The sequence below is a fragment of the Mycteria americana genome, chromosome 13 (assembly GCF_035582795.1).
Source record: "Mycteria americana isolate JAX WOST 10 ecotype Jacksonville Zoo and Gardens chromosome 13, USCA_MyAme_1.0, whole genome shotgun sequence".
Taxonomy (NCBI): Eukaryota; Metazoa; Chordata; class Aves; order Ciconiiformes; family Ciconiidae; genus Mycteria; species Mycteria americana.
The window spans coordinates 17,353,601-17,380,912 of NC_134377.1; the positions used below are offsets into that span (position 1 = coordinate 17,353,601).

General features: G+C 41.2%; 2 protein-coding genes across 6 annotated transcripts in view; one reads left to right on the forward strand and one right to left on the reverse strand.

Moving 5' to 3' along the window:
* On the reverse strand, positions 1-22,989 carry COMT (catechol-O-methyltransferase). Of its 4 annotated transcripts, none has more exons than XM_075516558.1 (5): positions 22,966-22,989; positions 8,001-8,283; positions 6,001-6,194; positions 3,880-4,011; positions 1-1,303 (listed from the first exon to the last, which is right to left on the reverse strand). In XM_075516558.1, exons 2-5 carry the CDS (start codon positions 8,281-8,283, stop codon positions 1,124-1,126), a joined length of 789 nt encoding a protein of 262 aa, XP_075372673.1. In that variant the 5' UTR covers positions 22,966-22,989; the 3' UTR covers positions 1-1,123. The 4 variants fall into 4 exon arrangements, with proteins under 4 accessions (XP_075372673.1, XP_075372671.1, XP_075372672.1 ...); XM_075516556.1 differs by lacking the exon at positions 22,966-22,989 and adding an exon at positions 20,094-20,269; XM_075516557.1 differs by lacking the exon at positions 22,966-22,989 and adding an exon at positions 18,703-19,092.
* A 3,345-nt stretch (positions 22,990-26,334) lies between these two features.
* The window catches only part of TXNRD2 (thioredoxin reductase 2), a 39,400-nt gene continuing 38,422 nt past the window's right edge, over positions 26,335-27,312 (forward strand). Inside the window, exon 1 of one of the 2 annotated variants that reach the window (XM_075516553.1) lies at positions 26,335-26,592. Coding sequence is in view for 1 of the 2 variants with exons in the window: in XM_075516552.1 (XP_075372667.1) it covers positions 26,533-26,608 (76 nt within the window). In the remaining variant the exon portion in view is untranslated. Of the gene's footprint in view, positions 26,609-27,312 lie in introns of both variants that reach the window. The other variant, XM_075516552.1, reaches the window with a different exon arrangement.

Here is a 27,312-nt window from a genome sequence, read left to right on the forward strand (position 1 = left end):
TTTTCAGTTTTTATTTATAAATGTGCCCATTGCTTCATTATATAATCACAGCAGGACATGCCAGGAAATGCCAGTGGATTTTTGTGGTGTTCAGGTGAGTTAGACTTCAGATTTGGCTTTGTATCTTCTCAATGACAACCCTCACTATTCACACAGTGTTAACAAAACTGAGTTTAACCAGGGTGTGCAGGGCCACCTGGTAAAACCCATTCTTTCTGGTCTTTATTTTTATACAGCATCTTAAACTTACACAGAACTTCAGAGTAAGCAGTTTGCCCTGTCCCTAAAAAGCACACACTATGTATATACAATATAATGAGGGGATAAGTAAATACGAGGGGATAAACAGCATTTTCTCAAGGTCTCTGATATTACATAGTTTGGGTGTTCTTTTGCAAAGAGCCTGCTCCTTTTGTTATCTATCTGTTGACTGTGTTTATTTTAATCTATTTACTACTTCAGTTTTCCCTACCTCTGCATGGGCAGATTAATAATTTTATTTGTCTTCTGCAAAATTCTGTTTTATTTTCTCATCGCTGCATGGGTCGGTCTTCTTTCAGTGCATGCCCTTTTCTCTAGCACAGAGATTATTAACTTTTGCAGTAACCGTGCAAAAATGTATCTGATATCATGATAGGAGCCTTCACTGCATTAAGTGGCATGCTAGTAATTTAGCAAAATCAGGGCTCCTGAAACGGTCTTTTCTTGCAACATGCATGCTTTTTTCCACTCTTGATAATGATTAATCAGCTTATCCTGGGGACACAAGTCTTCAGAAGTTGCAGCAACTTTCTCCACCCCACCCTAAGCTCAAACTGGGGTTGTTCGGGTTTGAGCTCAAAATAACAGATTGTGTTGTTCGATAATGTGTTGGTCAAGGCAAGGCAATGTGCATCACTTTGGGTTTGCTGAATTATGTGAAACAATGGAATAGACCTTTGAGCAGTTACCCTACTTACTCCCAGTCTTGGTTTCCACCTGGTCTAAAATTGACCTCCACTAGCGCTTGCTTTAATTACAGGCTTCAAAATACAAAAACCCCAAAATTTAAAGCATGGACAAGTTAACCTGTGCAGTTACATTTATGTCATTTGAAATAAAGGTTGAGTATTAATGGCTCTCTTTATCCCAAAAACACAGCCTTTTCCATAGCATCCTCCACTTTCATATATTCCAGATGAGATGGGTAGTTAGTGCATTGGAAACGGGGGTTGTTGCGGATATAGTTAAGGAATTCTGGAGCTCCTGGGACGATGATATTGTCAGCCAGAAGAACCGAGCCCTTCCTCAGCAAGTTGCATTCCTAGAAAGAAGAGAGATTGCTTCATGGTGGCTGTTAAGCAGACATTGGCTTGAATGTAATGTGCTTTCATGTTAACCATATCATACTCAAGTGCCTGCATCTAAAAAACCATTGTACTACTGATCTGGAGGGAAGAAAAGACACGGGAGAAGCTGAGTAACTCTCTGATCCTTTGTAGTCATGTTTAATTGCTGACTTTTTCTGTTAACACAATCAGTAGAACATTAGAGATGCTGATAACATGTTGGGTCATTCAGGTTCTGAAATAGCAAATCAAGTGCAGTGGAGGTGTGCAGTTTGCTGCTCAGATTGTTTCCAACTATGTCTACACGATCAGTAAGATGGTTTTGCTTGGCTCTCATGCCTCATGTTTGAAAACTTTTAATATCGCATTAAATGTTGTAGTAGCTCTTAAGGTCACCTGAGAGGCTGGGGTGTACCAGTCTGCTTTGGCCAGTCTCAGTCAAACTCCAAAACCGCTACATGAATAAAGGATTTTCTGCGCTTGTTTTCCTTTCATCTTGTACAACTTTCTGCTACTTTGTTCAGGAGCTGGGCATGAAGCAGGGTTTGTGCACAATGAAGATCACTCTGACAAATTTCCACAAGGCATAATTAACTTGCAATATTCACTTCAAGTGCAATGTTTATCCTCAGTAAACCTACAAACCTAATTTTTACTGGTATTTTTGTCTAGTAGAAGTTGCTTATCTGAGCTTCCCAGCTGTTTTAGAACAGTCTGTAGTTAATCAGGCTGGTTGTTATCCTGTGTTTACAGGCAGCAGTTGCAGCCAAAACATGGGTGTTTTTTGTCGCTCCCAGTATATTAGAGAAGTCCTGTTGATAAGTGTGCTGTGGCGGCTGTTTAGCTTACTGCTCTTGCCTCTGGTGACTGAACACCAGTCAGCACAGTAAAAGCGATTTTAGAGGCATGGCAAATATCCTCTGGCCTGGTGCGCAGCTTATAGAAGCCTACAAGTGACAACGTGCTGTATTTTCCACTGGTCATCAGGATTTCAGATGCTCTTTGTGTGAAGCTTTTCTAGAAGTGCATGAAAAGGAATGCTGTCTGGGCCACTTTCAATATGTATTTCATCTGAGTATGTTATATTCATATTTCATACTCACTATTCATCTTGCAATACATGCCAAAATCAAATGTTAGAAGGTTTGTAACATCTGAGAAGATGTGGGGATCTTTTCTTCATCTTTCTCCTCTTAATTTCATAAGTTGTTTTTTTTTTGTTTTTTTTTTTTAAGCAAAGCAACTTTGTGTCACAGTTGCATCAGACTGGCCACTATGATGGAACTAAACTACCCGTTTGTTTTGGCTGTGTTGTGAAGGTTAAGCTCCAATAAGGATGTGCTAGCTCTTCCCAGTGGAAAGAGCTCAGTCATCCTTACATAGCCACTTTAAAAGAAAACATTCTCTGGGTACAAAATAACTGTAGGGAGGGAACATTTTCTTCGGCTACTGCTGTGTAAATTCAATACTGGCTGTTCATAACCCCAAACAAATTTCCTTTTCAAACAGCTATCTGGAGGCCAGGGCTGAAATTAAAAAACAAGGGAGCCTGGATGAGAAAATAATGTTGTAGTCCTCAAGCAGGGGTCAGGAAGTAGTTGGCAGGTTCTCAATGTAAGAGGCAGCCTCGAAAAAAGTGGATTTATTTGTGAAAAGTAATTGAAAAATGACACTTCCATACAAATAGTTAGGCAGTTGTAGAAAATTTTATCAGCCTACAGCTCCAAAGCTAGGAGAGTATCTGTATGTGCTGTGCTGATAGATACAGATGTTGTGAATCTCAGTTATTTAACACTTGAAAATACCTTCCTATCCAGAAGTCCTCTAGTAGTTACCTCACCTATCATTGCCTACTGCTGTTACAGCCAACCCGTTTTGTAATGCTAACAGTAATGGTTAAGGCAGGTTAGGAAGAAACGAGTATAATTTTTCCACATTCAGGGCTGGAGATAGAGTTGGACAGCACTTCCCTAGTAAGTGCCTGACTGGGGCAGCCTGCACTCCTCCAAAGGTTGCTTTGCAGCCAATTAATTAGGTGGTGTAAAGACTCCCAGAAAGATGATACCCAGCTGTGCTACCAAAATAGTATTTCTTCAAAGTCTTTGCTGGCATCACAGACCCAGGAAAAAAAAGGGGTACCGAGGAAATTAGAGAGGTGGAGCTGGGATATGCAGGTCCTAAGTCTCACCAGCTCCCAGGATCAGGATGTTTTTGGGTCAAGTGTCCTGGTTAGTGACCATGCAGACACTCCTTCTAGGGAGCGTAAGACCCGTACCATGCACTCCTCCAGCTGGGATTTCTACTGCAGACGCATTTGTTCAGGAAACAAAATGGTTCAACCGTATTTGCCAGGTCCTGAGCTATGTAGTGTCAGTTGTCCCTGACAAAAGTTTTGGATCGTGTCCCCCAAATCCTCTTGTCTTGTAAGGTTGCTATTTTGGCTGCCGTTCTTCATTTTACAGAGGATGAGGTCCTTCATAAAGAATATAGGCCTCACAGACATCAAGGCACTTGCTACTTTACTTTTAAGACTGGAATTGTGCAAACTGACCTGAAGCAGGATTGTGTCTGGTGTGTATTTGTCTTTCCAGTGGTCCAGGAAGACAAAATCCAGGGTATCCACTTCATATTTTTTCTTCAGCTGGGGGATAATTTCCTCTGAAGGGCCTTCTAGGAGTTTTACCTGAAATGCAAATCCATCTGATGAATTGTGAACCATTAAGAAAAAGCACATGCCTCTAGCTCATTTTAAATTGTGGCCAGACATCAGAAATCCTGTTTATAGCTCAATATTGCCTCTATTTCACAGAGTTAGATCAAGTGTACTTTTTTCTCTTTGACAGATCAACTCAGTTATGTTCCAAAATATGGGTTTGGTGGTTTTGGTTTTGTTTTTTTTTTTAATAATAGCAGAAGAAGTGACCTGTGGTTTCTGTTGGATAATGTGATTCTTTACTGGAAACATGGGAATCTCCTGTTGAAAACAGTACCTTTAATTACTTTTTTAATTACATCTCAGTTGAATCTTGTAGTCCAAGGGAAGCAAAAAATACAGAGAACAGGTTAGTTTAGAATATAGCTGGAGGCTACAGTATGTAAAATTGATACGGCCAGTAGAGAGAGGAGGCAGGACAGAGGCTATTACATCTTCCTCACAGGTTTATTGGCATAAGTACTTCTAAACTGAAAGGAGCTGCTGCACATTGATTTGTTAAGCAAGCACCGTATACCGTGAGCAGAGGAAAAAAGTGGTAAGGAAATCTGCCTGGTTTATGACTCATAGCTGATCAGGAGATTAAATCAGATGGGGAAAATGCAATTTTAGATGTCACTAGTACTTCAGGTTCTCTTCAGGAAGTTAAGAAACTCATTAGAAGATCTCATGGTGGGATTTATTTCCTCTAGTTTTATCATCTACGTTGAAGTGAGTTGTCTAGTCGAATAGACAGGCACTTCTCAGGCATGAATCCCCTGACCTGCTGTAGATGTCTGCCTTGGGCTGAGACGGATTATAGACTGGAAACACCTGCATCTCAACCAACTGTACAGAGAGTCAAGACACCTCAGACTGCACAAAATTTAGGTATATATATTGTGACCAACTAGATTTGGGTAAGTACATCTCATCCGAAGTCCATTGCACATAATGCAACTGCTTCTTGTGAGCTTTTGTAACAAATTATACTATGGTTCTGTTTTCTGTTATACTCAGTCTTGACACTGATTTGAACCTTTTAGTTTATATAGAGAAAACCAAAATATCTAGTCTAGCTTTTGGGAGGTAACATAGTAAAGTCCTCAGCTGTACTGCTGTGAGAGGTCAGGGACTGTAACTAGGCATGGAGCTAGTAAAATTAATAAGGACTATGGTGCAAGAAAAAAAAGAATACAAAATGTCTATGAATAAATGTCAGATGGAAATCACAGAAAGGCTTCTAATTATCGGGAGGAGGAATCTGTGGGGCAGTCTTGCAGTCCAATAATGGCAGTAAATCTAACTAGTTTTGCAATAGTGGTTACTAATTTTATGAAAAGGACTGTGTGTGCTGATGTCCCGTGACTATGATAAGTGAAATAACTGACTCTGGAGCCTCCCTCCAGGCCTGTATTACTCTTACAGTCACTATGGGTTTTGAAAACAGCTCTCAGCAAATGGCCTGTCTACTGTACTAACCAGTGAAGAGGCCAAACTGGAAGACAAAGTCTAAATGTTTTCAAAATGTTAAGGAGATACGGATGTATATGATTGTTTCTGGTCTTGCCCCTCCAAATCTTCATCCTGACTCACATAGCAAAGAACTTTGGAGAACAGCCCTGATTGTTTTGGTCACACACACACACACACACATTTTGACAAGCCTCAAAATCTACCCTGACTCTCAGCTGGGTCTGCATCGTACTTGGACTCCTGACTGATGCTAACAAACTTAGTTCACTTGCACGGTATATACAAAAAAGCAGACAACCTTGGTCCTCTGCGTGGCCACTGGTAGCTTTTCCCTGTTATCAAGCCTGATGGTTAAACTCTGCATGTTCCCGCTTAGGGTGTCGTACTTGCTTGACAAGTAAAAAACAAACTCAAACCTATTATTGTTGTTTCTATGGATAAAGTCCCACTGTCCAGTATTGAGGTATTGCTTCCTAATACTAACCAGAGACAAATAGTATTTACCTTATCTTGTACTCCAGCAAACTCAATCATCTGTTTAGCTATAGCAGCAAATTCTGGGTTGAACTCCACTGTGAGAAGATGAGCTCCTGCCTTCAGTAGCCGAGCAATCCTAACTGCTGAGTAGCCACAGTATGTTCCCAGCTCCAGTGCAACTGATGGATTGACCTCTTCCACTGTCTTGTCTAGAATTAAACCTGAATAAAATGGAAATAGGTTAACTTTTGACAAAATCAAACTGGTTCACATACAGAAGAGCAGGTTAGTGACAAGAAACTTACAAAGTCCATGTACTCAGTTGCTCAGGACATTCAAAAATTAAGGGTTGATGTCAAACTATATACTGTTTCCTTTGCAAATTGGCTTATCTGTGACCAAGTTGATCATGGACATTCTAAGTTTCAAAATGCAAACTTTCAACTAAAAAAAAATCTTAGTTTCACAATATAAACATTTCTGAGTCAGGGAGTGCCTGAATTAACTAAAATGTTTATAATGTTACAAGGGGAAAAATGCAGTGTTTTTTTCCAAGAACTTATTGCAGAAACTGGCTGTATTTGTGAAATATACAGCCCCTGAATTTTGAGTGCTCGTATTTGTTGCAAATGTTACCTGCAGCAGTCTGATACAAAATTTCTCATACTAAATACTTGTTTTTAAAGGAAGAAAGAAAAGTCTAGTTATAAAATTGCAAAATATTTGGATTCACTAGATGAATTTGTGGGATGGAAAATGTTAGTCAATTGTTAACAACAAAAAATATTCCCAAAAAAGAAGTGACAGTGTACTTTATTCAGTCCTTCTGAAGAAGAGGATTTATTTGTGAGAAAACTGTCTCCTCTTACTTGTATGGCTAGAAACTAGGTAACTCATCTGAAAAAGTATTTGAAGGGATTTTACTGTGAGCCATGGAATTCTTCCATGTACATATACATTTCATTACATTGATATTTTCCCTGGGTGTCATTTGTTTAGGAATAGTGTGATGATGATGATGCTTGCACCTTGAGATCGCGTGGTCACTCTCAAAATCTTAGGAACTAAAGATGCATTAACTTTGATGGCTCTTATCTGAGGAAAAGTCATCTTGTCGGAGCAAAACTAGAGTGAAATTTTTAAGAATATAATCCCAAATGATCAAAGTTTAGAGCTTTAAGAATTCCTACTCAGTTACCACCTACTGTTCTGTTGCCCTAAGCACCCCAGCCTGGTATGCAGAGGAGCTAGTTTCACAAAATGGTACCCATGACAGAGAAGCATTTTTGTTACAATGCTTACAGTTGTATTTCATTAGCTATACTAATCCCAGACTAAGCAAATTTCCCCTGCAATTTCCCAGCAAGAGGTACTTTTATGTCTAATTCATAAGGGAACATGTTAACATTTTGCCATTACAGTTTTTTGAAAAGATTGTTGCTTTCCTGCAGCTAAGAAAAAAATGTCTTGTCCACATATTTTCCTTTAGGAGGCAAGCACAAGACGATTTACTCGCTAAGTAGCAACAATATCTGATAGCTGCCTTTGTGTATTACATGGGTAGGATTTCTCCCCTCAACAGTAACTTACAACTTATGCTTGCATATACAAAACTCATATAGTTTAAAATACTTTTTTTTTCAATTTACTATCTTTCTGTTACGGATCTGAAAGTACTTAATATAATTAATTATGCCTTAAGGCCACCCTGTATAGGAACAGAGGTATAACGCAACCCTGGATTTTTCCCATAAACTGTCACCCTCTGCTTACACACTTGCAATGTACACAACATACAAACCCAGATTTGGTCCCATGACTTCCTGGATTACACACTGGATACCCCTCCTCAAAGACATCCGCACAAGCATGCATTACTGTTTACAGAACTACTCTGCTGACCACAAGGCTGTTGTGGACTTTTTTTTTATTTTAGCAGATGGAAGTTACCATGTGAATACAATAAGATGGCCTGTACTATGCCAGTCTTGAAGGATCTTTCAAGTGCTGATTCCTGCTGCAATTACCTTTTTCATCGCCCACATTCATGGCCCACTCCTTCTGGGAGCAGTACTTATCTATAGTCTCCAGCACACTACAGGGGTCTCCTCGAACTGCATTCTGCAGCACGAAATTTAAAATCCTCTGTTCTTTGCTCTGATTCATGATGAAATTGGTTATTTTCTCCCGGATTATTTCATTCCAGATAAGGGCAGCAGTGCCGTTTTTCCTGATGAGCACCACAAAGAGCAGCAAAATGAAAAGCAGGACGAAGACAATGAACAAAAGGACTGAAGAGCTCTCCAGCATCTGGAAGGAAAGAGAAAAACAGCCCAGGGTTAAGGTGGCACAGGACAGAGCTATCCTTTTTGTAAATATTAAGCTGAATAACCCACAACCAACCATACTGAACAGGAACACACAGAGTTTAATTATGATATTGTCCAGAGTAGCTGAAAATGACTCTCTGTCACTTGGTAATGGATGGTGCTCTGTGGCACTCCCTTTAGAAGCCAATTTTACAGGCAGTCAACAAGTAGCTTTTTTTAATGCTCTGGTCCCTTCCCCCACACAGCTGCTCAGTCCTGGCTCCAAGCATGCCACTGCACAAGGAGCCTCTCAGCATCAAAGCTGTTCTAACCGTTTTTCAAAGGATTTCAATCTTAAATTAGAGCCTGCATGTGATTCCACTCTCCTAATTTTTGAGCACGGGGAAACTTCTAAGCTGGCCTTGGTAAGAAAATAGGGAACGTCTCACCCTTTCGTTTTGAGCACAGTATCGGCCGAAACTGGGCACTGTTAAGTAACATTCTGTTTCAAATCAGTCTGCAGGTCCCAAGTTACTACCTTGCATGCAGACCTCTTTGCTAGCACTTGCCCTTCTTGCATGCTCTGCAGAGAGGCTGAGCTTGATGTTTCAGTAGGACTCGACCTGCCTCCTTCCTTTCAGAGCCTGCAGCAGAGGTACCCAGGTGGAATGGTTTACAGAAGATAGTAGCCTTTTTCCTGCTTATAAAACCTTTGACATGAGCCATCCATCTGACACTTTTGAGAACAAAAGATACATTTCCTTTTATAAAGTAGGGATGCTTTCTCACTAGTTATAAAAACATAAAACTGAATCCCTGAATCAGAGAAGAGCTCAGGCTCATGAAATCGAAGAGATGTAACAAAAGGGCACGTTGTACTTCTCTGATGGGCCAGCTCGAATTTTCTGATGGGATTGTGCCTATTCTCCCCCTGAAATTCATTGTCATAGCTGCAGGTGCCTATGTGTGTGCAGCATGGGTGCTGTGTGTTTCTGTTTGAGAGTTTAGGGTGTCTGAACATAAAGCTCAGCAGATGGGATGCATGTCACCCTGTACAGCTCAAGCAATAAATCCCATCAAAGCCATTTACTCTGATGGATTTCAGACAAGCCAGTATACAGGAAGGTGCATTTACTTCCATGCAGGAGTCACAGCACAAAAGATCTGATAAAGAAAGGGTTCTTAAAATTAAGGAATTGATTTAGTCTTTGAGAGAGTGCCAAACTAAGGGTTGTGATTTTCCTGAGGATTCTCTGCATGTGAAGCTCCTGTCGTACAACCCAAAACACACCTCATTTCTCATGATGTAGCTTATAACACCTCCACTTTTCCACCTCTGCTTCCCACAAGCGGCAGCTGACAGTTGCACACTGGGAGGAGAGCACAGGTTGGAAAGTGCTCCAGTTAGTATCGGGATGAATGAATGCCAAGTTCATGTGTTCTTTAAGTCTAATTAGGCATTTGAACACAGGTCTGAACAAAGGATTCTGAATTTTGTTTCTCAACCTCAGCAGGCTGGCTTGAGTTGCACTGTTTTTTAAACTGTTATTTTTAAACAACATGACACCCAACTCATTCCAGTCTCTGATTCTTCCTATTAGGTCTCTTTCTCTTCCAGCCTGCTAAAAATGGTGAACAGCTTCCACTTGCACTTGTATTAAGGTTCCACCTACCTGGAGTTCAGCAAAACCACTGCTCCAACAGGAGCTACAACATCCTCAAAAATGTTGCCTAAGTTGCCCAAGACCAGAGGTAAAGGGGCTATATGATTAGCCAAATATTCCCCCAGATCTCTTCCTACCTGTTCTTGCTTCCCTTTCTTGTTTGTTTCCCCCAGAATTGTCCCAGGGAAATCCTAAATTTTATGTGTGGTCAGACCTCCATTCTGTAGTGGAACATACACATTACACATGGGAAAAATCTATCCCACTGCTTTAAATTTTGAATCATCATGCAGAACACATTTTGAGTTCAGAAGATGACTGAGTTTCCATGGAGATATGCTCAACCTACAGTACAGCCGATGTTTGTTCACCCATCCACTTAGTTGCACAGCAAGTATGATTTGTTTGGAGCAGTTAAAAGTCTGTTTCTATTCCTTTTAAGTAGTCGCCAATGTTAATACTTACCTTTAATGCTTTCCTTGCAAAGTCTGACCTGAGACATTTCCTTTCAGGGCTCGCCAGCATCATTAGCACATGAAAATCTTGCTTCTTGGGCTTTCTGAATTTTGTTTCCTGCTTCTTTACCTCAACAGGACCATGAAGGCCAGGATGTCAGTTTTTCTTCTTCCTTTCTTGCACTAGTAGTTCTACTGATCAGTCCCAATTATCCTGCACCTTCCAGATGGGACTTCTGCTCTTTCTAGTTGTTCTACATGAAGATGTTCCACATTATCTGTCCACTGAGAACTTGGATTGGGCTATGAAAATATCATTGGTTTAACAGAATAATATCTCTCTAACTTCACTTGGCTTGTCTTCACTTGGCTTTCATGGCTTAGTTGATTGTATGGTCATTGTTGATGGATTTGGATTACTGACATAGTTGAGAAATGATTATTCTGAACTGCAGTGAATGGATGGAGCCCAGAAAACATTTACTGATGCCAGCAGGTATCTAACCTTCCTGCCTCTAGACAAGGGAAACCACATGAGCCCTGCATACCAGTGACTCACTTGGTGGCAGTCCAACCGTATTCAGGTCCCTCTAGAACTGAAGACCGTTGGCATTCAGAATTATTTCAGATTACTGCCCAACATAATCCTCCGGTTACAATGGATACTTTGGCATCCTCCGAGTACAACTTGCCACAGGCTGTTGCTTTGGCACTACGAGATTCTGTCAGCGTGTTTGGGGCTGCCCTTCAAAGATCTGTTGGACAGCAAGAATGGATGATAGCTGCAGGATAAACTAGGTGGTGTATTTTTTGAAGAACAGCTTTCCTCCTTTATTGCTTAGTATAGATATGAGACTATTTGGTGACGTTTCTCAAAACAAGGAGACACAGCATCTGTAGGCTAACTCAGCCCCACTCCCTGTCCTGCAGGAATGCTGAGACTTCTTTTTTGGACAGGGAACAGACTGTGAAGACTTCTTTTTATACCCTAACAAAAAGGACCTGCTTGACAGTAAAATCCTGCCCCTCCATTTTCACATTGCTTCCCAGGCATGGAAGGGTATGTCAGCAAACCAGATTTCCATTGTCTTATTTTCCCACGCTACTACAGGCTTTATACACCAAAATGACAAGATATCACATGCTCAAAAATCCGTGTATTAAAGAAGGACAGCTTCTTCATTGTCTGCAGCCTGTGAAATGCTATTTCTTAATGCGTCTCTGTTAGCTACAGCAGACAAAAGCACTCAACTCAGATTAGACCTGCTGGTTTTTAGTAACTTCACCTGATCTCGAACAAACAAATACTGCACCCTCATCCTTACTTGGACAGCAGTATCCTTTTAAAGATCTTGTTGTTTTAAAAGAGTGCACTTTGTGCAGAGAAAGACGCCTTGTTTGAGATGTACATGCTCTATCTTTTCAAAGGCATAGATAGTATTTAGGCTGCTGCCACCCACGGCAGGTACTGCAGTGTGACATCCTGATACCGACATGCAACTAGCTTGACAAAAAGGTGTAAAGTGAGATATGCTTCTGAACAACGCAGATAGCCGTAGCCTTCTATCTCTTCTAGCCATTCCTTATGCAAAAGCATGAGCAAGCTGACAGTCCTTTAGCTTGTCTGGAAGGGCAACAACTGATAGTTCTGCTGGGCCACCTGGGAAACAAATTTTGGATCTTCAGCTATGAAATCTTACCACTTCTAGTTTACCCAAGAATCCCCTCTGAAGGCAAAATACTGACCTCCATTTCTCTTCGTGTCTCTCTGGATCCACACTGGTGTGTGGCTGTTAGCACTGGTTTGTTTACACGTTGTGTGTAACATATTTGTCGAGAAGACAAAGCTATAAATTTAAGTTCAAATGATTTGGGGATGGTCTTAGATCTAAAACTTAAGCAAGGAAGAAATTCAGCTTGGCCATTCCTACGATTGAGTGCTCAGAGGGATCCATTTCTTACAGTGCCTCATTTAGATCTTTGCACTTCTGAGCACCACACGAATGCTACCATACGTAACAGCAGAGCCCACCTGCCACCACAGATCCTTAGAGGTTGCTCACAGGTAGCAACAACCTATATAGTACACGCTGCTTTTTTTCCATTCCTAGACAAGTTCACTTGTTTTTGCTGTACCAAGGAATGTTTTTCAACTATTGGGGTTTTTTTTAATTATTACTATTGCTGTATAATACCCCCGCACCTTCATAAACTGGCAGCATGGATTGTTCTTAGCAGAGCTCTTTTAGGAGGCAATTATCACAGAATCACAGAATCATATAGGTTGGAAAAGACCTTTAAGATCATCAAGTCCAACCGTAAACCTAACACTACCAATTATCCTGAAAAGCACTTTCCAGAGGAGGTAACTTTTAAAAGGAGCAAGCCAGACATACCTTGTTTCTTTTCTTTTATTTTCTTTTTTTTTTAACACAGTTTCTTTTCCAAAGTTTGTCTCTCTCTTAATTTCTGTCTTCTTAGACATGAAAGTAAATTTAGGGATAGCAGTAGACTGCAAAAGCAGCCTGCCAAGAGCAAGATACATTGGTGATCGTCATGCACCCAGAGGGAAAAAAAAATCTGTACCAAAATAGGTAATTGCTTTCATATTCTTAGCTGGAAAATATTTGATATGAAAATAGTGTAATTCAACCAATTTAAAACTACCACTACCTAAGAGACAGTCATGTTATGACAGCTTTAGAAAATGCAACTGTAATTTTAGCTTTAATGTGGATTCATGAGACTCATTAAATATGCAATAAACCTGAACTTGCACATAGTCAAGTTTCCCATAACCACTTATTACAAGGCAGTCGCTCTTATTATTTAATGCTTGTACTGAGGTTCCAAACACACAGGTTTGCACTGCAACCTCTTCTGTGCATGATAACGTGAGACTTCTCTTTGAAAGCTAAAATTTGAAGTGGAAAATAGTAGGCAAAATGAAAAATTGAGCAAGGGAATAAACAGAAAACTGGAGGGATAACATTATGGAAAGGAATGAATAACACATATCACTAAATCTGTTTTTGAGAAGACAGAGTTTAAAAGAAAACATATTAAAATTTCATGCCCAAACCTGTCAAACTACTGATGAGTCTTCCTAAAGTGCTGGGTTATTTTCTTATGCATCTGATCTTACTCATTTTGGCAGGTTTCGTAAGACCAAATCATAACTTGGTAATGCAGTTCAGCAGTTTTCCCCTGATGCAAACCATAATCAAACAATCAGCATTCAAATGGGAGTAGCTCTGTTTCAGCTTACAGAGATTTAAAAAGACACTTTTAAAGAGAGAAGCAAACACAAATTGTGAGAATCTGCTGCCCTAACTTACCTGCCCTTGAAGATAAAATACGTAAGTCATTCCAATGGTTATAAAAGAAGCCTCAAGAGACTGGCTCAGACTTAGGGATCTTTTATTATGGCAGTAGTTGTTAAGTTAGGGGATTCACTACCCGCTTACTACTACATGATCTCCAGTTTTTTTAAAAACATAAAAATGCCCATGTGGTGGAGCACAAAACAATACATCCTGTTCTTTATTCTTGTACAGGTGACTCCAGCCACTTTACCAATGGTTACAATAAGGATCTTTCACTAATGCTATTTATCAGTCCTTCTGGTAAATTTTTCCAAGTACTGTTAAAAAATAATTGGTCTTAGAATTCCCTGAAGTGAAAAAATAAGGATTAGAACAATTGGTAACATAAATTTTTAAGGTAACTCCAAGCAACAAGATGAATTCAAATTGAGATTTTTCTCAGTGTTTCATAAAAACTGTATGAAGTTTTCATAATACTGTTAAAGGAAGGTGTATGGAGATTTGATCTAAACTACTGATTGCTGCTGTTTCTCTCTCAGATTCCAAAACAATCTCTCTCTGCTAAAAACTGATATTTACCGAAAAGAAAAATAAACATGTTGAAAGTAAGCACATTTAAATGCTCTGAGTTTTAATAAGGACGTATGCCTTAGTGAGTTTCACACTTAGTGGATTAAAAACGTATCAAATTTGATTATTTAACTGTTCTGAAGCTCAGTTCATTACATTATGAGTAATTACCAAGACCTCATTTCCTACAGATGCAAAAATAAGAGCTGACAGGTATTAAAATACTTGGGAGGTTGAAAACTGTTGGATAGAACATTTTTCTAATAAAGGTGAATCCTCATAAGCCTAGTTACAGAACCTCTCATTACAGTTTTAGCTTGGAAAAACTGTTATTGCTTTGCTTTGTACTGAAGTCCTAAACATAATCACAAAAAAACTCTTCTAAAAAGACAGCATGTATATTAGACTGCTATTCTCCAGGACTGGAATGAGAGTAAACTTTGTGATCCTGAGTCTGGGGACTTAGGTTCGAGTCTCATTTTGGCAATATTTTTCTGATCTGATCTTGGGTGAGCTGTCTTACCTACATCTTTGTTGCCACAAGAGTAAGTTAAAGTTACTGCTACTTCTGTAACTTTCAAGGTGTTGTAAAGCTGAATTCATCTTTGTCAGAAAAGTCCCTGCTATGGATATATGGATAACACCTGCGGCAAGGCAAAGTGATTTTATCTGCATTAAAGAGATCGGTTTTGGGATACTAAGACAGCTAACGGCTATGTGACATTACTATTCTTGAGTTTATGAACAAGACAAACAGTGCTTCAAACACTTTCCTTAAGTGATTTCAGCCTGCTGACAAATCAGACCTTTGAGGAAAGATGATGCTATATCCAATCTTGCTATAATTTTTCATGCATTTAATCTAACTGCCAAGTACTGGTTGGTTGTTTAGGAGTTTATTATGAGTCTCCAAGCATCCAGACAGTACTTTAGCATTCTGATGCTAAAGGGTTTAGAATCTAATTTAGACTTTATTAGCTCACATAACCTGGTGAATGGGGAGTGCTTGGTAAATTTATACCATTCAACCTTTTTTCACAAAAGAACCTCTTCTGACGGTATTGAGGATAATAGAAATGGTCTACAATAGTACAGTGCCTGGGGACAACGGGGCCTAACTCATTGCAGAGACACTGCTGCTAAGTCTGCAGAGAGAAGAATGTTATAATGCAAACAATATTCTAGAGGCCATACAAATTAACAGATTAAACCCTCCCATACACGTACCTGTGTATTTTTAGAAAGGGTTCTAAAAAGCCCCTCTTTTTAGAAAAGGGTTAAAAAGGCTTAAGTTCAAACTCTTTAAAAGCTTCTGCTGAAATTATGCCTTTAAGTATCTCATGCACTAAAGTATGCAGAGGATTTACATATCAGTAAGGATATATTAGCTGTTTAAGAAGCATTGCGAAAACAACGCAGAAGAGTCAGCACATTTCTACACATATTTTAACAATGTCTGTTGCTCTGCCAGAGGAGATCTGTGCTGTGCCATGATTTGGACTGGAGTTCCTGACTCTGTCCTGTGCTGTCTTGAATGAGGCAATCTCTGTTTCGTGGCACTTTGCTTTTCCTGATCTTTTCCCAGAGCAAGAAAGGCAGAGTATTTTGGTCAGAAAGTCTAAACTAACTTCTGCCAAACATATTGTATCCTGTTGCTGTAGGCAACATAATTCAACAGCTTCATATTTTAGTACTTTTAAAGGTTAAAAAAAAAATTTTACCTTCTATTCTTTCGTTATTGTTTCTGTATTTTCAAATGAGTGCAACGCTGAAGAATAATCAGCATATTGCCAAATGTGACTAGCTTGTATTTCAGTGGAAACTTAGTCTAGGAGTTTGATATTCACATTTTCCACTGACATCATGAAAACAAGCTGAACAAACTTTATATAATTTTTCACTAAGTATTTCTTGCATGAAATCTAAATTTCCCTCTTCCTAGGTTTTTTTTTCAAATTACTACAATTTAGCTTCACTACCATGACTACAAAAATTCAGACTTTTATAATTGCAAAGTTCTGATGATTTCCCTGCCCTGGGCCTTTTGTCTTTTCTTTTTCCCTCTTCTCAGGTTGAAAGGAAACAAATACAGGTTTCTTCTTACTGAATGAAAGGAAAAGAACAGAAAAGTGCCTATTGCCTACTAGGGAGCCCCATCAACTAAGCTTCATAAGGATGTTTAAATCCATTCTCCCCAACTAGATTTCAATTAGGATAATTGCTACCCACGTAGAACTCCCTTCACAGTAGTCATTGTCTAAGCGGTATTGGGTGCTATCACCCAAAGGGAAAGGTTTATAGAATGGTTATGTGCCTCATAAAGAAGGGCGGGGTTTAGAATAAACTGGCCACACAGACAGGCCTCATCTCCATTCAAAAAGCAGGTCCGCGTGGATCTGTAGCATTCTGATCCAGACTGGCCTACTGAACACGCTGCGTGATTAAAGCCAGATTTTGGGGTGAGAAAATTCTTCAAGGACAAGAAGTGCACTTCACCAGGCCTTGAGCAAAGACAGTTTTTCAGGAATAAGATCCTTTCAGGTACCCCTAGGAAGCATTTGTTTCTAATAGTCCTTATTCCCACTCCAGAACTCCAGATGCGTTTGTACTATTTGTACTAGTGTTTGAGGCCAGTGGTTGGCGTAGCTCAGCTGAATTGTACAAGTCCCACCTGGGAGGCAGTGGACTGCTCGAAGTAGAAAGCGCTCTGCCCTGTCAGCACACTAGGAGCTGGTCTGTAAAAAGTTTTCTCAGCTGAGATCTTCATGTTCCCCAGGGGGGTAAAACAAGCTCCTATTGAATGATTTTGCCCCAAATGGAGGTAGGGAGAAAGGGCTGGAAGAGGAAAGACCAAAATGGCTAGTTGTCTTCAGCATAATCACCTGTGACAGACCTATTTCACATTCTCTCTTTATCTCACAAAGATCAAGGGCTGAATCCTCAGTGTCCCAAATCCCCACTGCGTGCTCCTGCCCTGCTTCCAAGGCTACCAGATAATCTAGTGTAAATCTGTCTCTCTCCCCGCACAGCTTTCTGCTCTCCACAAGCTGCTCTTCAGGCCAGGGAGAGTGCACAACTGAAACTTGGTGGTGAGGACACTCACTGAAGGATCTGAAAGAGTAGGAAGGATATCGCTGCTGAAATGATGGCTTATGTTCCATGGAAATGAACAGGTCTAACAGGCCAGGCAAGGTGGGATCCACCACAGCACAGCAGGTAACCAAAGCACTGTGTGGGAAGAGCCAGCCTAACTGAGACAGAGCAGGGGATGAGACCTTGGTCTCAAATCCTGAGTGAATGCCCTCCCCAGAAAAGTAGCTGGAGTGGGCATAGAGTGTCTCTTACTTTAGCTAGAAATTGCTTTCTGAGAAATCTCTCCTGAGAGAGTTTTAGCAAAACTGGTATGGATGGCCTCACACATTACGATCTGGTTTCAAGGACTGCTGCCAAAATTATGTTTTTGCAGAAAATTCCCAGTCAGTTCTAATTCCAGTGATCCTGAAGGAATGCTGAAAGGCAACAGTGTGGGACTGGCAGAGATAAACCTGATACCAGCTGCAGGCTGCTAAGAAATATTGCTAAACTTTGAGTGACAAGTAAATTGTTTGCCATGTTAACGTGGTTAAACTCTTTTTCCACTGATGCAAACTAAAGCTGTAAATCAGGAAATTTTTCTTTTTCTTTTGCATTTAAATACTGCAGTGCTGTGCAAATGCATGAGATTCTGAACCTGAGGGCTTTGTTAGAGGAGTCCATGGCTGAGTAAGCAGAAAAAAGTAAGCTTAAGTGCAGAGATGAAGGTTGTTTATGGAGATAGCCGGTACAACATGTGGTTGACAGATATGAGTTTGTTTTTAAAGGGCAGAAGGTAAAGAATGTCCATAAAGGGCATCAGAATGATACTCTATAAGTGGCAACAGGGCTAGCAAGCAAAACTACTAGCTTTTTGTCTGTTCTTCACAGACATTTTGCTGTAGCAGAACTCCCTCTTGAGAATGAAAACCCCCATAAAATACAGCTGCAGCAACACATTTATAAAAGCAGCTATTCAGACAAATATGACTGAAGCTTGACTTGCATTCAGCTTTTTCTTGAATACAAATGAGTACCAAATTCCAGCATACTTATAGCCATAAATTACATTTTCAATTTAGTCGGGGTTATCTCATCTCACTTCTTTCAGCTGTCAAGGTTTACAATACAGTACAAATGCATTACACACAAATATGTCCTACTCTTTCTCTGTGAAAGCTGTTGCTGCCCACGGACTGACTTCCTGACAATGAGTACCAGTCAGAATGTGGAAAACACCACTTCTTTCATATTCACACTGTTTAAAATAGCAACGTTATCTAAGATAACAAATCATGTCAAGTCTGAGAAATAAGAAAATATAAATATGTACCTTTCTGAGTACAGCAGAAGCTGTTCCCTCCGATCTTTTCCTGCGCTGCTCTGATGTGGATTTTATAGAATAAGAGTCCAAGAGCCTGCAGTATTCAGTCTCATTCGATCACATCACAGGAATAGCTTATCAGTTCTGTTACACAGACTCTAAAAGGAGCGGTGTCCTTTTCCCCAACTCCTCCTTTCACAGATTTCAGCACTCCTTAAAGGTGCTCAGTGCTCTAATAACCTTAGAGAAAGCTATTCATCTGTCCCCTAATGACAGTGTTCTCGTTACTTAGTTACAGCACAGTGAATGCTGACAAAGTCAGGTATGAGCCAAATCTGTGCTCAGTGTAAATGCACTGTGTTCAATCAAGCAACTCCAGGAATGAATGTGGCCCAAGGGATTTAGTTCTTTTTTCAGCTCAGACATGGCATGCTGCAGCGAGTGCAGAAGTCGTAGAAACAAGACCTAGGCATGTGAGTTAAATATAGAGTGCTGCTGGAGGGAGGAGAGGTACATATAGCAAATTGCTTAACAGCAACTACAGAAGGAGGTGCAATCAATACATTATAAATAGTACATTTGAATTTCTATAGCTTCTAGTTGGAAAAATATTCTGCTACAAACAGCTCTAAGATAAAAGAAGAGGCTTATTCTAATAAAACTTGTTCTCGGCTTGACTGTCTATATCGTTTCCTTTGAGGTGGAAACAATATAATCAAGCTGCAATTAAATTGCATCATAAAAGAATAAGAGAAAACAAAAGCCAAACACAATGTGGTAGTAGTTCTCTGCTGTATTCTCAGTACAAAACTCAGACCTAGTCAGTGAGTGTTAGAAGTTCTAGCCTAGAAACTTTTTAAGGGTTTGTATCAAATGTGGCAGAAACAGGAGCTGAAGAACTGAAAACAGGCTTCGTCACATGAGGGGGGAGGTCCTTGAAAGAATTAGGGACTACCTGAGAGCATGACAAGAGAAGAATAAAAAATTTTAAGTGGATGAATTGAACAAAGAATTGTGGGAAAAAGAGCTAGGTGAAGATGAAAGTGTTTTTAGTAATTCTAAACAAAACGTAACTAAGACCCTGCAATATAGCACAGTACCCAGTGTCAATACAGAATAACTCTGAAGTATCTCTTCCATGTATAACAGAGCTTTAGCTCAACAAATATTTTCTTATAATCCAGACATCAAGCAGAACAAAGAACAAAATAAGCAATACTGCACTCCAGCTTTACTGACAGTAATTTCATGTCTGGTCAAAAGCTGGTTGTGAAATCATGACAGGTTGTGTCTGCACGATCCCTGATGCCACCCACAGTTAAAATAAGCTGATAATTTCTGTTACTGCTGGGCTGTGGAGAAAAGAGCTTAAAACAGTAAAACTTATTCTATGCACTGACCTGGTTCTGTAAGCATACAGCTATTCTTTAGAGACGTCCTTGCAGTTAACTACAGCTAGTTGTGAACTGGTGGGTGGTATCAGCCCAGCTTCTGCTTAGCAGCATAAATTAGTGCCCAGACTTAGCAGACTGAGCAGTGTCCCATGACAACACTTCTAAAGCACTTCTAACTTTGAGCTGAATCATATTCTTCAGGCTAGAAGCATGGGAGGAGCAAACTTGCTTCTGCCTGCCCTCAACTGTTTACTTGTATGATAAAGACTATGCCTGCAAAGTAACCCTTTCTGTTGCCTAGGTATTTAATTGCATAAGTAAAAATGGTGAATGGCAATAACTGCAAACTAGATAAAGCCAGAGGTTCAGTTAGTTAAACCACCCAAACTGTGTGGCAATATCCATAAGTTGCTTCCAAGTTAATAGGAAGTTGAAATCTTGTAATACGCTATTATGGGATAATTTTTCCTCCAAGAGAAGTTTCTTTGGGAGGCTGTTAGACATTGGCTTATGCCTTTCTTTAATTTACCTTTTTTGACCAAGACAGGGTCTATATAGGTATGGATATTTTTCTAAGTTTTTACTAACATAGTAACAATGCTACCAACTCCAGAGTGCATAAATGCATACACTATTCGCGTGACCTATCCTTGTCTAGATAGTAAAAATTTACGCTGATATTAATACATCCAGGTTAGAGAACTGTGTAGAGCTATGAATGTATTGGTGTAATACAATTTTTATGTAGGGACAAGATCTTAAAAGATGGATTTGGTATTGCAGAATGTCAAGATACTGCATTCACAGGGCACATCTATGGGACGATGTAGACCCAGGATGTCTTAGCTTGGGAGAAACATCATATGAATGGCAACAGGTCAGCATAACTGGCTAGTTCAGACTGACTCACTCAGACAGTTGACAGAGTTAAGCTCACATCTGTCTGCACAAACTTGAGTAGACTTGCTCATGCACAGAGCTCCCAGTCTCAAATGGAGGCTATACAGCTGTAATCACATGATGTAACATGGCAGCGCTATCCCCACTTGCTGTGCACAGCACAGAGCTAAAGCTTTCCCAGTAAATCCATGCCTGGCATAACAACAAATGACATTCCCTTCTTCTAATAATCCTGGCCAAAGACCGGTTTTTAAAAGCCTAAACAAAGGGAAGCAGGAGAGCTAGCACATTATCATAAACCCCACAGGCCATGTGAAACACTGAGTGGAAGAAAATTCTTTTGAGCTTGCATTTTCAGAATAGCAGGAGGGATTTTCTTTTATGTGAATTTGCTGTTTTCAACAGTCAAATTAGTTTCTCTTGCTGAGAAACATGCAAAAGAGGAATTTTGAGAAAGGAAGCACCACTCATGTATGAAATCAGGAAACTGCTTGGAGATATCTAAAATAGGAAACAGCTAAAAGAGAAGAAATGTGGCCAGCAAAGTTGTACTCTAAAATTTAACAGGTTGTACAAGCAGTTAGACTATTTTGTGTTTACTATGCATCTTAAAAGATTATCATGTAGACTGAAAAAAACTTCCTGCTTTCAAAGACTTTATAACTCCTCATGAAAACTTTGAAGCTCAGTTAAATCTACCATATTTCTGTCTTTTCTCCTCTCACTTTTTTGGTAATATATGTGGAAGCATTTGAATGAAGTCAAGAACCTGTGTTACTTGAAGCTTCATCTGTTTCTGCTGTTTTTTTCCCTCACTTGCAATCTAGGACAAACTATGAACAGAAGATTCTGTGTTAAGGAAGGAAGGAATAAAATGGCATAGATTAAATTCTGAACAACAACAAGTCCTACTCTCAGACAAATTTCTGAAAATTAAAAAAAGCAAACAAAGGGACAAATAGCAACAAAGCTGAAATGTTAAACCATTTTTGTAGGTTTATGAACCTATGCACAAATGTTTCCAGAAGAGGAAACACTGTTACCTGAAGGATGTATTCTTTGTAACAAGATGTCCTTTCGGGGCACTTAGCAAATATTAGAATGGTTGGTTTTCTTTTAGAATTACATTTTTAAATGGCATTTAAATTACAACCTGATTTAGAGTAATTCTGTGATGTGTGTACTTTTCTTAGCTTTCTCAATGTAGTTGTTTTAGATACATTTACAGACCCAACATAAAAAATTATTAGCTATTGGGATACATTTGACCCATCTTAACAAAATGTTGTAAACTTTGTAGACGTCACATGGAAATCTGATCACCACCTCAATCTCATAAACCAAAATTAGTCATGTTCTTCCCTTATCAGTTTGACTTTTAACTCTCCTAGAGATTGATTTGTCAAAGCTCTTAAAAGCAGATATCAAAAATGCAGAAAAATACAGCAGAGTTGGATTGTAAGCAAACAGCCACAGATTCCTTTGTGCTAATGTAAAGCAATACCCAACAAAAAGTAATACTGGAAAATTCTTGCTACACAAGTCAGTTAAGGAGCCTCAAATAAAAGTGGTAAAAATACTTCTTTTGTTTCCCCAGGATCTGTGTCTTCGAACAAGGGTCTGCACTTTTCAGCATAAACCCCACGTTAGAATACTATCCATATATTTAGCAATTTGAATCATGAGAAGGTTTTTACCTTGCTTTGAAAAAAGTCTAAGGACTGGTAACCACCCCTCCCCTGCTACCATTTTTTCTGTCCTTTTTGTAGCTCTGGGATATGGTTCTCTCAATTACCAGGGTCTACGTCACTATTTCCACTGTTGTATCCACCATTTGACATGCCTTTCTCCCACATCCTTCTACTTTCCCTCCTCCTTAACGCTAAGGACACCATGCTACATGCTAGCAGAGGAACAAGAGAAAAAAGAAGAGTACAATCAATCACAACAGAGATGGTAAGAAACCAAAAAGTCGTACCTCATGCAGAGACCTCTTAGTTCAGCCAGTGATCCAGTACAGTTCACTGACACCCCTGTAAATTATTAATTAGGTCATGCCACAAAATGCAGCCTCTGATATAATCCATCTCCCACCCCACCCACTAAAAAAGGAAACAATGTGATGACTTCCAAAGATGGCATCTACCTGACACCTCTCTTCTTTCCCCCACCCTGCCAGGTTGCTAATCTGGGAACATAAGGCATAAAGTAAACCATGCCAGAAAAACAGGAAAGACAAGAAGATGTGTTTGAAAAGTCAAAATTTCTAAAATGTTAGGTAGAAGAGGTATTTGGTCCTGGTTGTCTTTATGAGGAAGAATTTAAGTAAACCATTGATAAATGTAACAAAAGGTATTTCATATGAAGGAAAAAAAGTACAGAATTCCAAGCTGTCCTTACAATAAATTCAAAAGGAGAAAGTCTGCCTGTTAGCAGAACCAATTCATGCCTTACAAAACCCCTACTTTTGTTGAATGCATTTATATACATTCTGAAACGTATTACAATGGTGTTTCCTTTGCCCTTTTAATACCACACTGTTTACAGTACATAGAATAAACATCTCCCCCTGGAAATAAACCAAACCACATCTAATCTATTAAATTAATTTATGACTTTAAATATGACTAGCTACCACTGACAAAATTCTGTGGAAATATGATGTTAGGTGTGATAGCTATCTTGTAAGAAGTTTTTTTTAATCCCAACCTTTGAAAAAACACGCTTTCATCGCAGAATCACAATGCTTCATGTAAATGATTCCTGATACTAGAATGTATTTGCCACTAAAGGACTTAATGCTTGCTTTCTTAAAAGAAATTCAGATATATATTATATATATGTGTAAACAAATGTATAACACTAATTATTCTGATCAGCTTAATGCTAACCACAAAAGAATTAAAATAAGAGAGTAGAAAGCTATGGGAGATGAGCCAAAGACACATTAGAAACCACACCTGATAAACAGGATCTGTCTCTGGTCCTGGAGAAAGATTTTTGAAGTGTAGCGCAGACACACCTGCTCCGTGCTGACTGCAGCAAACATCAGCGGCTGCTCCTCTTATTGATATTGTGACCATGGGCAAAACCCACTCCTCATTGCTGATATTTACCTCTATCGGTCTCAGTGATCAAGCTTGTGAGAATGTGCAAGAACAAGCAGAGTAGCATTACACAGACTTTGTACTTTCTTCTGAAGATGGCGGTCCTGATGGGAAAGCCTTAGCCTGTGGAACTGCACAGTGCTTTATCATTAGCTGTGAGATACAGCCAGAGGGCTGGTGACACCCCAGCTTCACATGGTCGGCCAGCGGCACAGCAGCAGCAGCTAGGGATAATTCTGGTTCCCAGATGACTTAAGTAGGATGCCAAGTGAAAGCAACTGACTCACTTTCAAGCTAGAAAAGAGAGGGTGTGTGCTGATATGTTTAGGAACACACAAACATCTAAAAGAAGCTACAGTCTCACCACTGCTGCGTAGGCTGTGGTTCACTTAGAATCTAAAATAATGAAAGCAATCAGTAATGCAAGTGTACGATGTGGCTGTAACAGTGGGCACAGCCAAGATCCTATCCTTAAAAGAGTTTAGAAGCATTACTCCAAATTTATCATCAATTCTTTCCTAAATTGCCACTGTAGGTGCTGTTTAAAGGTAATGTTTTCTATCAACACCTTTGCTACATTTAAGGCCTTTCCTTATTAGCAAAACAGCATAATGCTACAGGAACATTTCTTCACATAAAACTTGTTTTGTGTTTGGGGAGATTTAATTCTCCCCTTGATCCTACGCATCTGAACTAAATGCTGTGTGAAGAGCATATGCGCAACACTGCCTCATTCAATTCAGAATAGTGGCTAAAATGAACAGATGAAACAACTTTGCATGCATATACCTGAAGAGCATAAAAGATTAATATCTGAATATGCTTGAGGTTTCTTTAATTCAAAGGCCTCTCAGTACACTCTAGTCATGTCTTTCTACTGCTGCTGCAGTAGGTAAGAGTGCTTCTAGCGATTTATTGATTAGTGCTGCAGGAGGCAGGAGAGAGGGCTTTTGCCTTTTATTTTTTTTAACAGTGATATCAGACAAGTCATCAATCCATTTACTAAAGTGACAGTAATTCCTGTTTCAAGTATTTTCATACATTAATGGAGTGAAAAAAATTAATCAGACCTACACTGGAGGTGATGTTAGTTCTACAAAACTCTGAGTATTTTAATTTCCTGCCATTTCTCCTCAACTGTGGACCAGACGATCGACGGTTTCTGAAACAAAATGGTTGGATGCTGCCCCCTTGTGAGCCAGGCCCTGGCTCCGGAGACAGCTGAACCATGACTGCCTAGAACTGTTTTCTGTCGCCAGCTCCTTCTCCCCAAGAAAAAGCGGCTGATTCTTTGTCCAAAACGCTGATTTGGCTATGGTGGTGTTTATCACGTACGACCCACTACATACAGCAGCAGGCAGGGTCACTACTGTGCTTCAGTAAAGGCCAATAGTGAGCACTTCTGAACGAGAAAGACTTTGTTCCCTGTGTTATTGTTTTGATCAATGCCTACTTTGAGGCCTTTTACCTTAGGCTGCCAGAACACATTACATGCATTAGTAACTCACAACTCCCATCTGAAGTAGGTCAGCAGCATCGCCCTTGTTTAATCAACAGCTGGCATGGGGCACAGGGACAGAAAACGCTGCAGAAGGCTGTGAAGCATCGGAGGTGCTCCGTCAGGTCGTCCTGTGCAGGCATCTGTACCACCACAGTTAAACCATGTGTTAAAGCTGTTTGTGCTGGTCTAGTTCACTGACCTGTGTAGCATGGGCCCGGCCCCGCCATTTTGGTTGAGGAAGCCCTCTTCTCTCAGACCTGAGTCCCTAGCGCCTGCTCTCAATGCTGAATATACCTTAGCCACAGGAATCAAACACCGTGCGTTGCATGTAATACCTCGTGGAAGGGAGAGGCTTTATTCAAACCACCTTCTCAGAGGTTTTGAATTTTCAGCCTGCGCGCTGCACCTGAGGAAGGGGCTGTGACAGCCCACCTCTCACCGTGTCTGTTACAAAGGGAGGTGTGATTTCAGAGGGGAAAAAACAGGGCTCTGAATGTCGGTGAAGGTTCTGGGTAGTCGTCGTGTTCCTCTTCTTTCCCAAAACGCCTTCCCGGAACCCTTTTGCAGCAGCATCTCGGGGGGAAGCCAGTCAAGCAAAGTGAGGGGTTTTTCCCTTCCAATACGTCCGATTTTAAAGCAAACGCGCTTCTCTAACGCCAGAGTCTTGTGCCCGCCTTCTAAAAAGGCCTCGCGCGGCTCCGCAGCGGCTCCAGCAGCCGCAGCTCCGGGCGCAGGGCGAGCGCTCTCTCCGGCAGGGAGGCGGCCGCCGCCTCCCCTCAGGTCTGCGCAGGGCGGGCGTCGTGCTCGCACCCGCGATGCGGCGGCCCGCGCAGCGATCGCCGCCCTCACCGGCCCGGCGTCGCCGCCCTCCGCTCAGGCGCTGCTCAGTCACCTCGCAGGGGTCCTGGCGCGGCGCGGAGGCCCTTTGCCGTACGGCATGGCGGCGCTGTGGCGGAGGCGGGAGCGTCTCCTGGGAGTGTCGGGGCTGTGCCGTACGGTACGAGCCCTCTCAGGTACGGGGTGCCCGCTGGGCTCGGGCCTGGCAGAGGCCGCGCCTCCGCCTCTCCTCGTGGGAAGCGGGCTGTCCTCTCCTCCTGACGCCGAGAGCGCCTGGGGAGGGTCCCCCGAGCCCTTCCCACCACCCGCGCGGCGGGGAGAGGCCCGCGGGCGCCTTACCTAAGCGACCGCTGCGGGGAGCGGAGGCTGCCGGCCTCCCCCGGAGGCGCCACTCTTCTCCCTCAGCGGCCGAGGCGGGGAGGGTGGCGGGCTGCCTCCATCCCTTACGGCTTTCGGAGCCACCCCCGCCCCCGTGCCTCTCTCGGAGCCCGTCCCTCGGCCCCTGAGTTGCTGAGGGAGTCCCCGGGCCGCGGGTGGCTGCGAAGTGGGCAAGGCCTCCTCCACCCCTGCGGTGCGGCTTTCTGGAGAGGTACCGGGGCGGCCCGAGAGGCAGCCAAGCCTTTCCTCTAGGCTTAACTCCAACGACCGGGGGTTATCAGCCTTCCCAGTCTGACTGCCCACTCTGAACTGCCGAGAGAAGTCCCCCACCCCTAAGGTGGCACAGCTGGTGTGGGGATGCTGCAGGCCTCGGCTGTCCTCCCTGAACCGCTGACAGCTCTCTGAAAGCAGGGGTTGCCCTGATGCCCTTGCTAAGAAACGAGTTATTGCTCGCTTGTGGGCTTCTGCCGCTTCAAAACTGCTCTGGAAGACCGGGCTGATC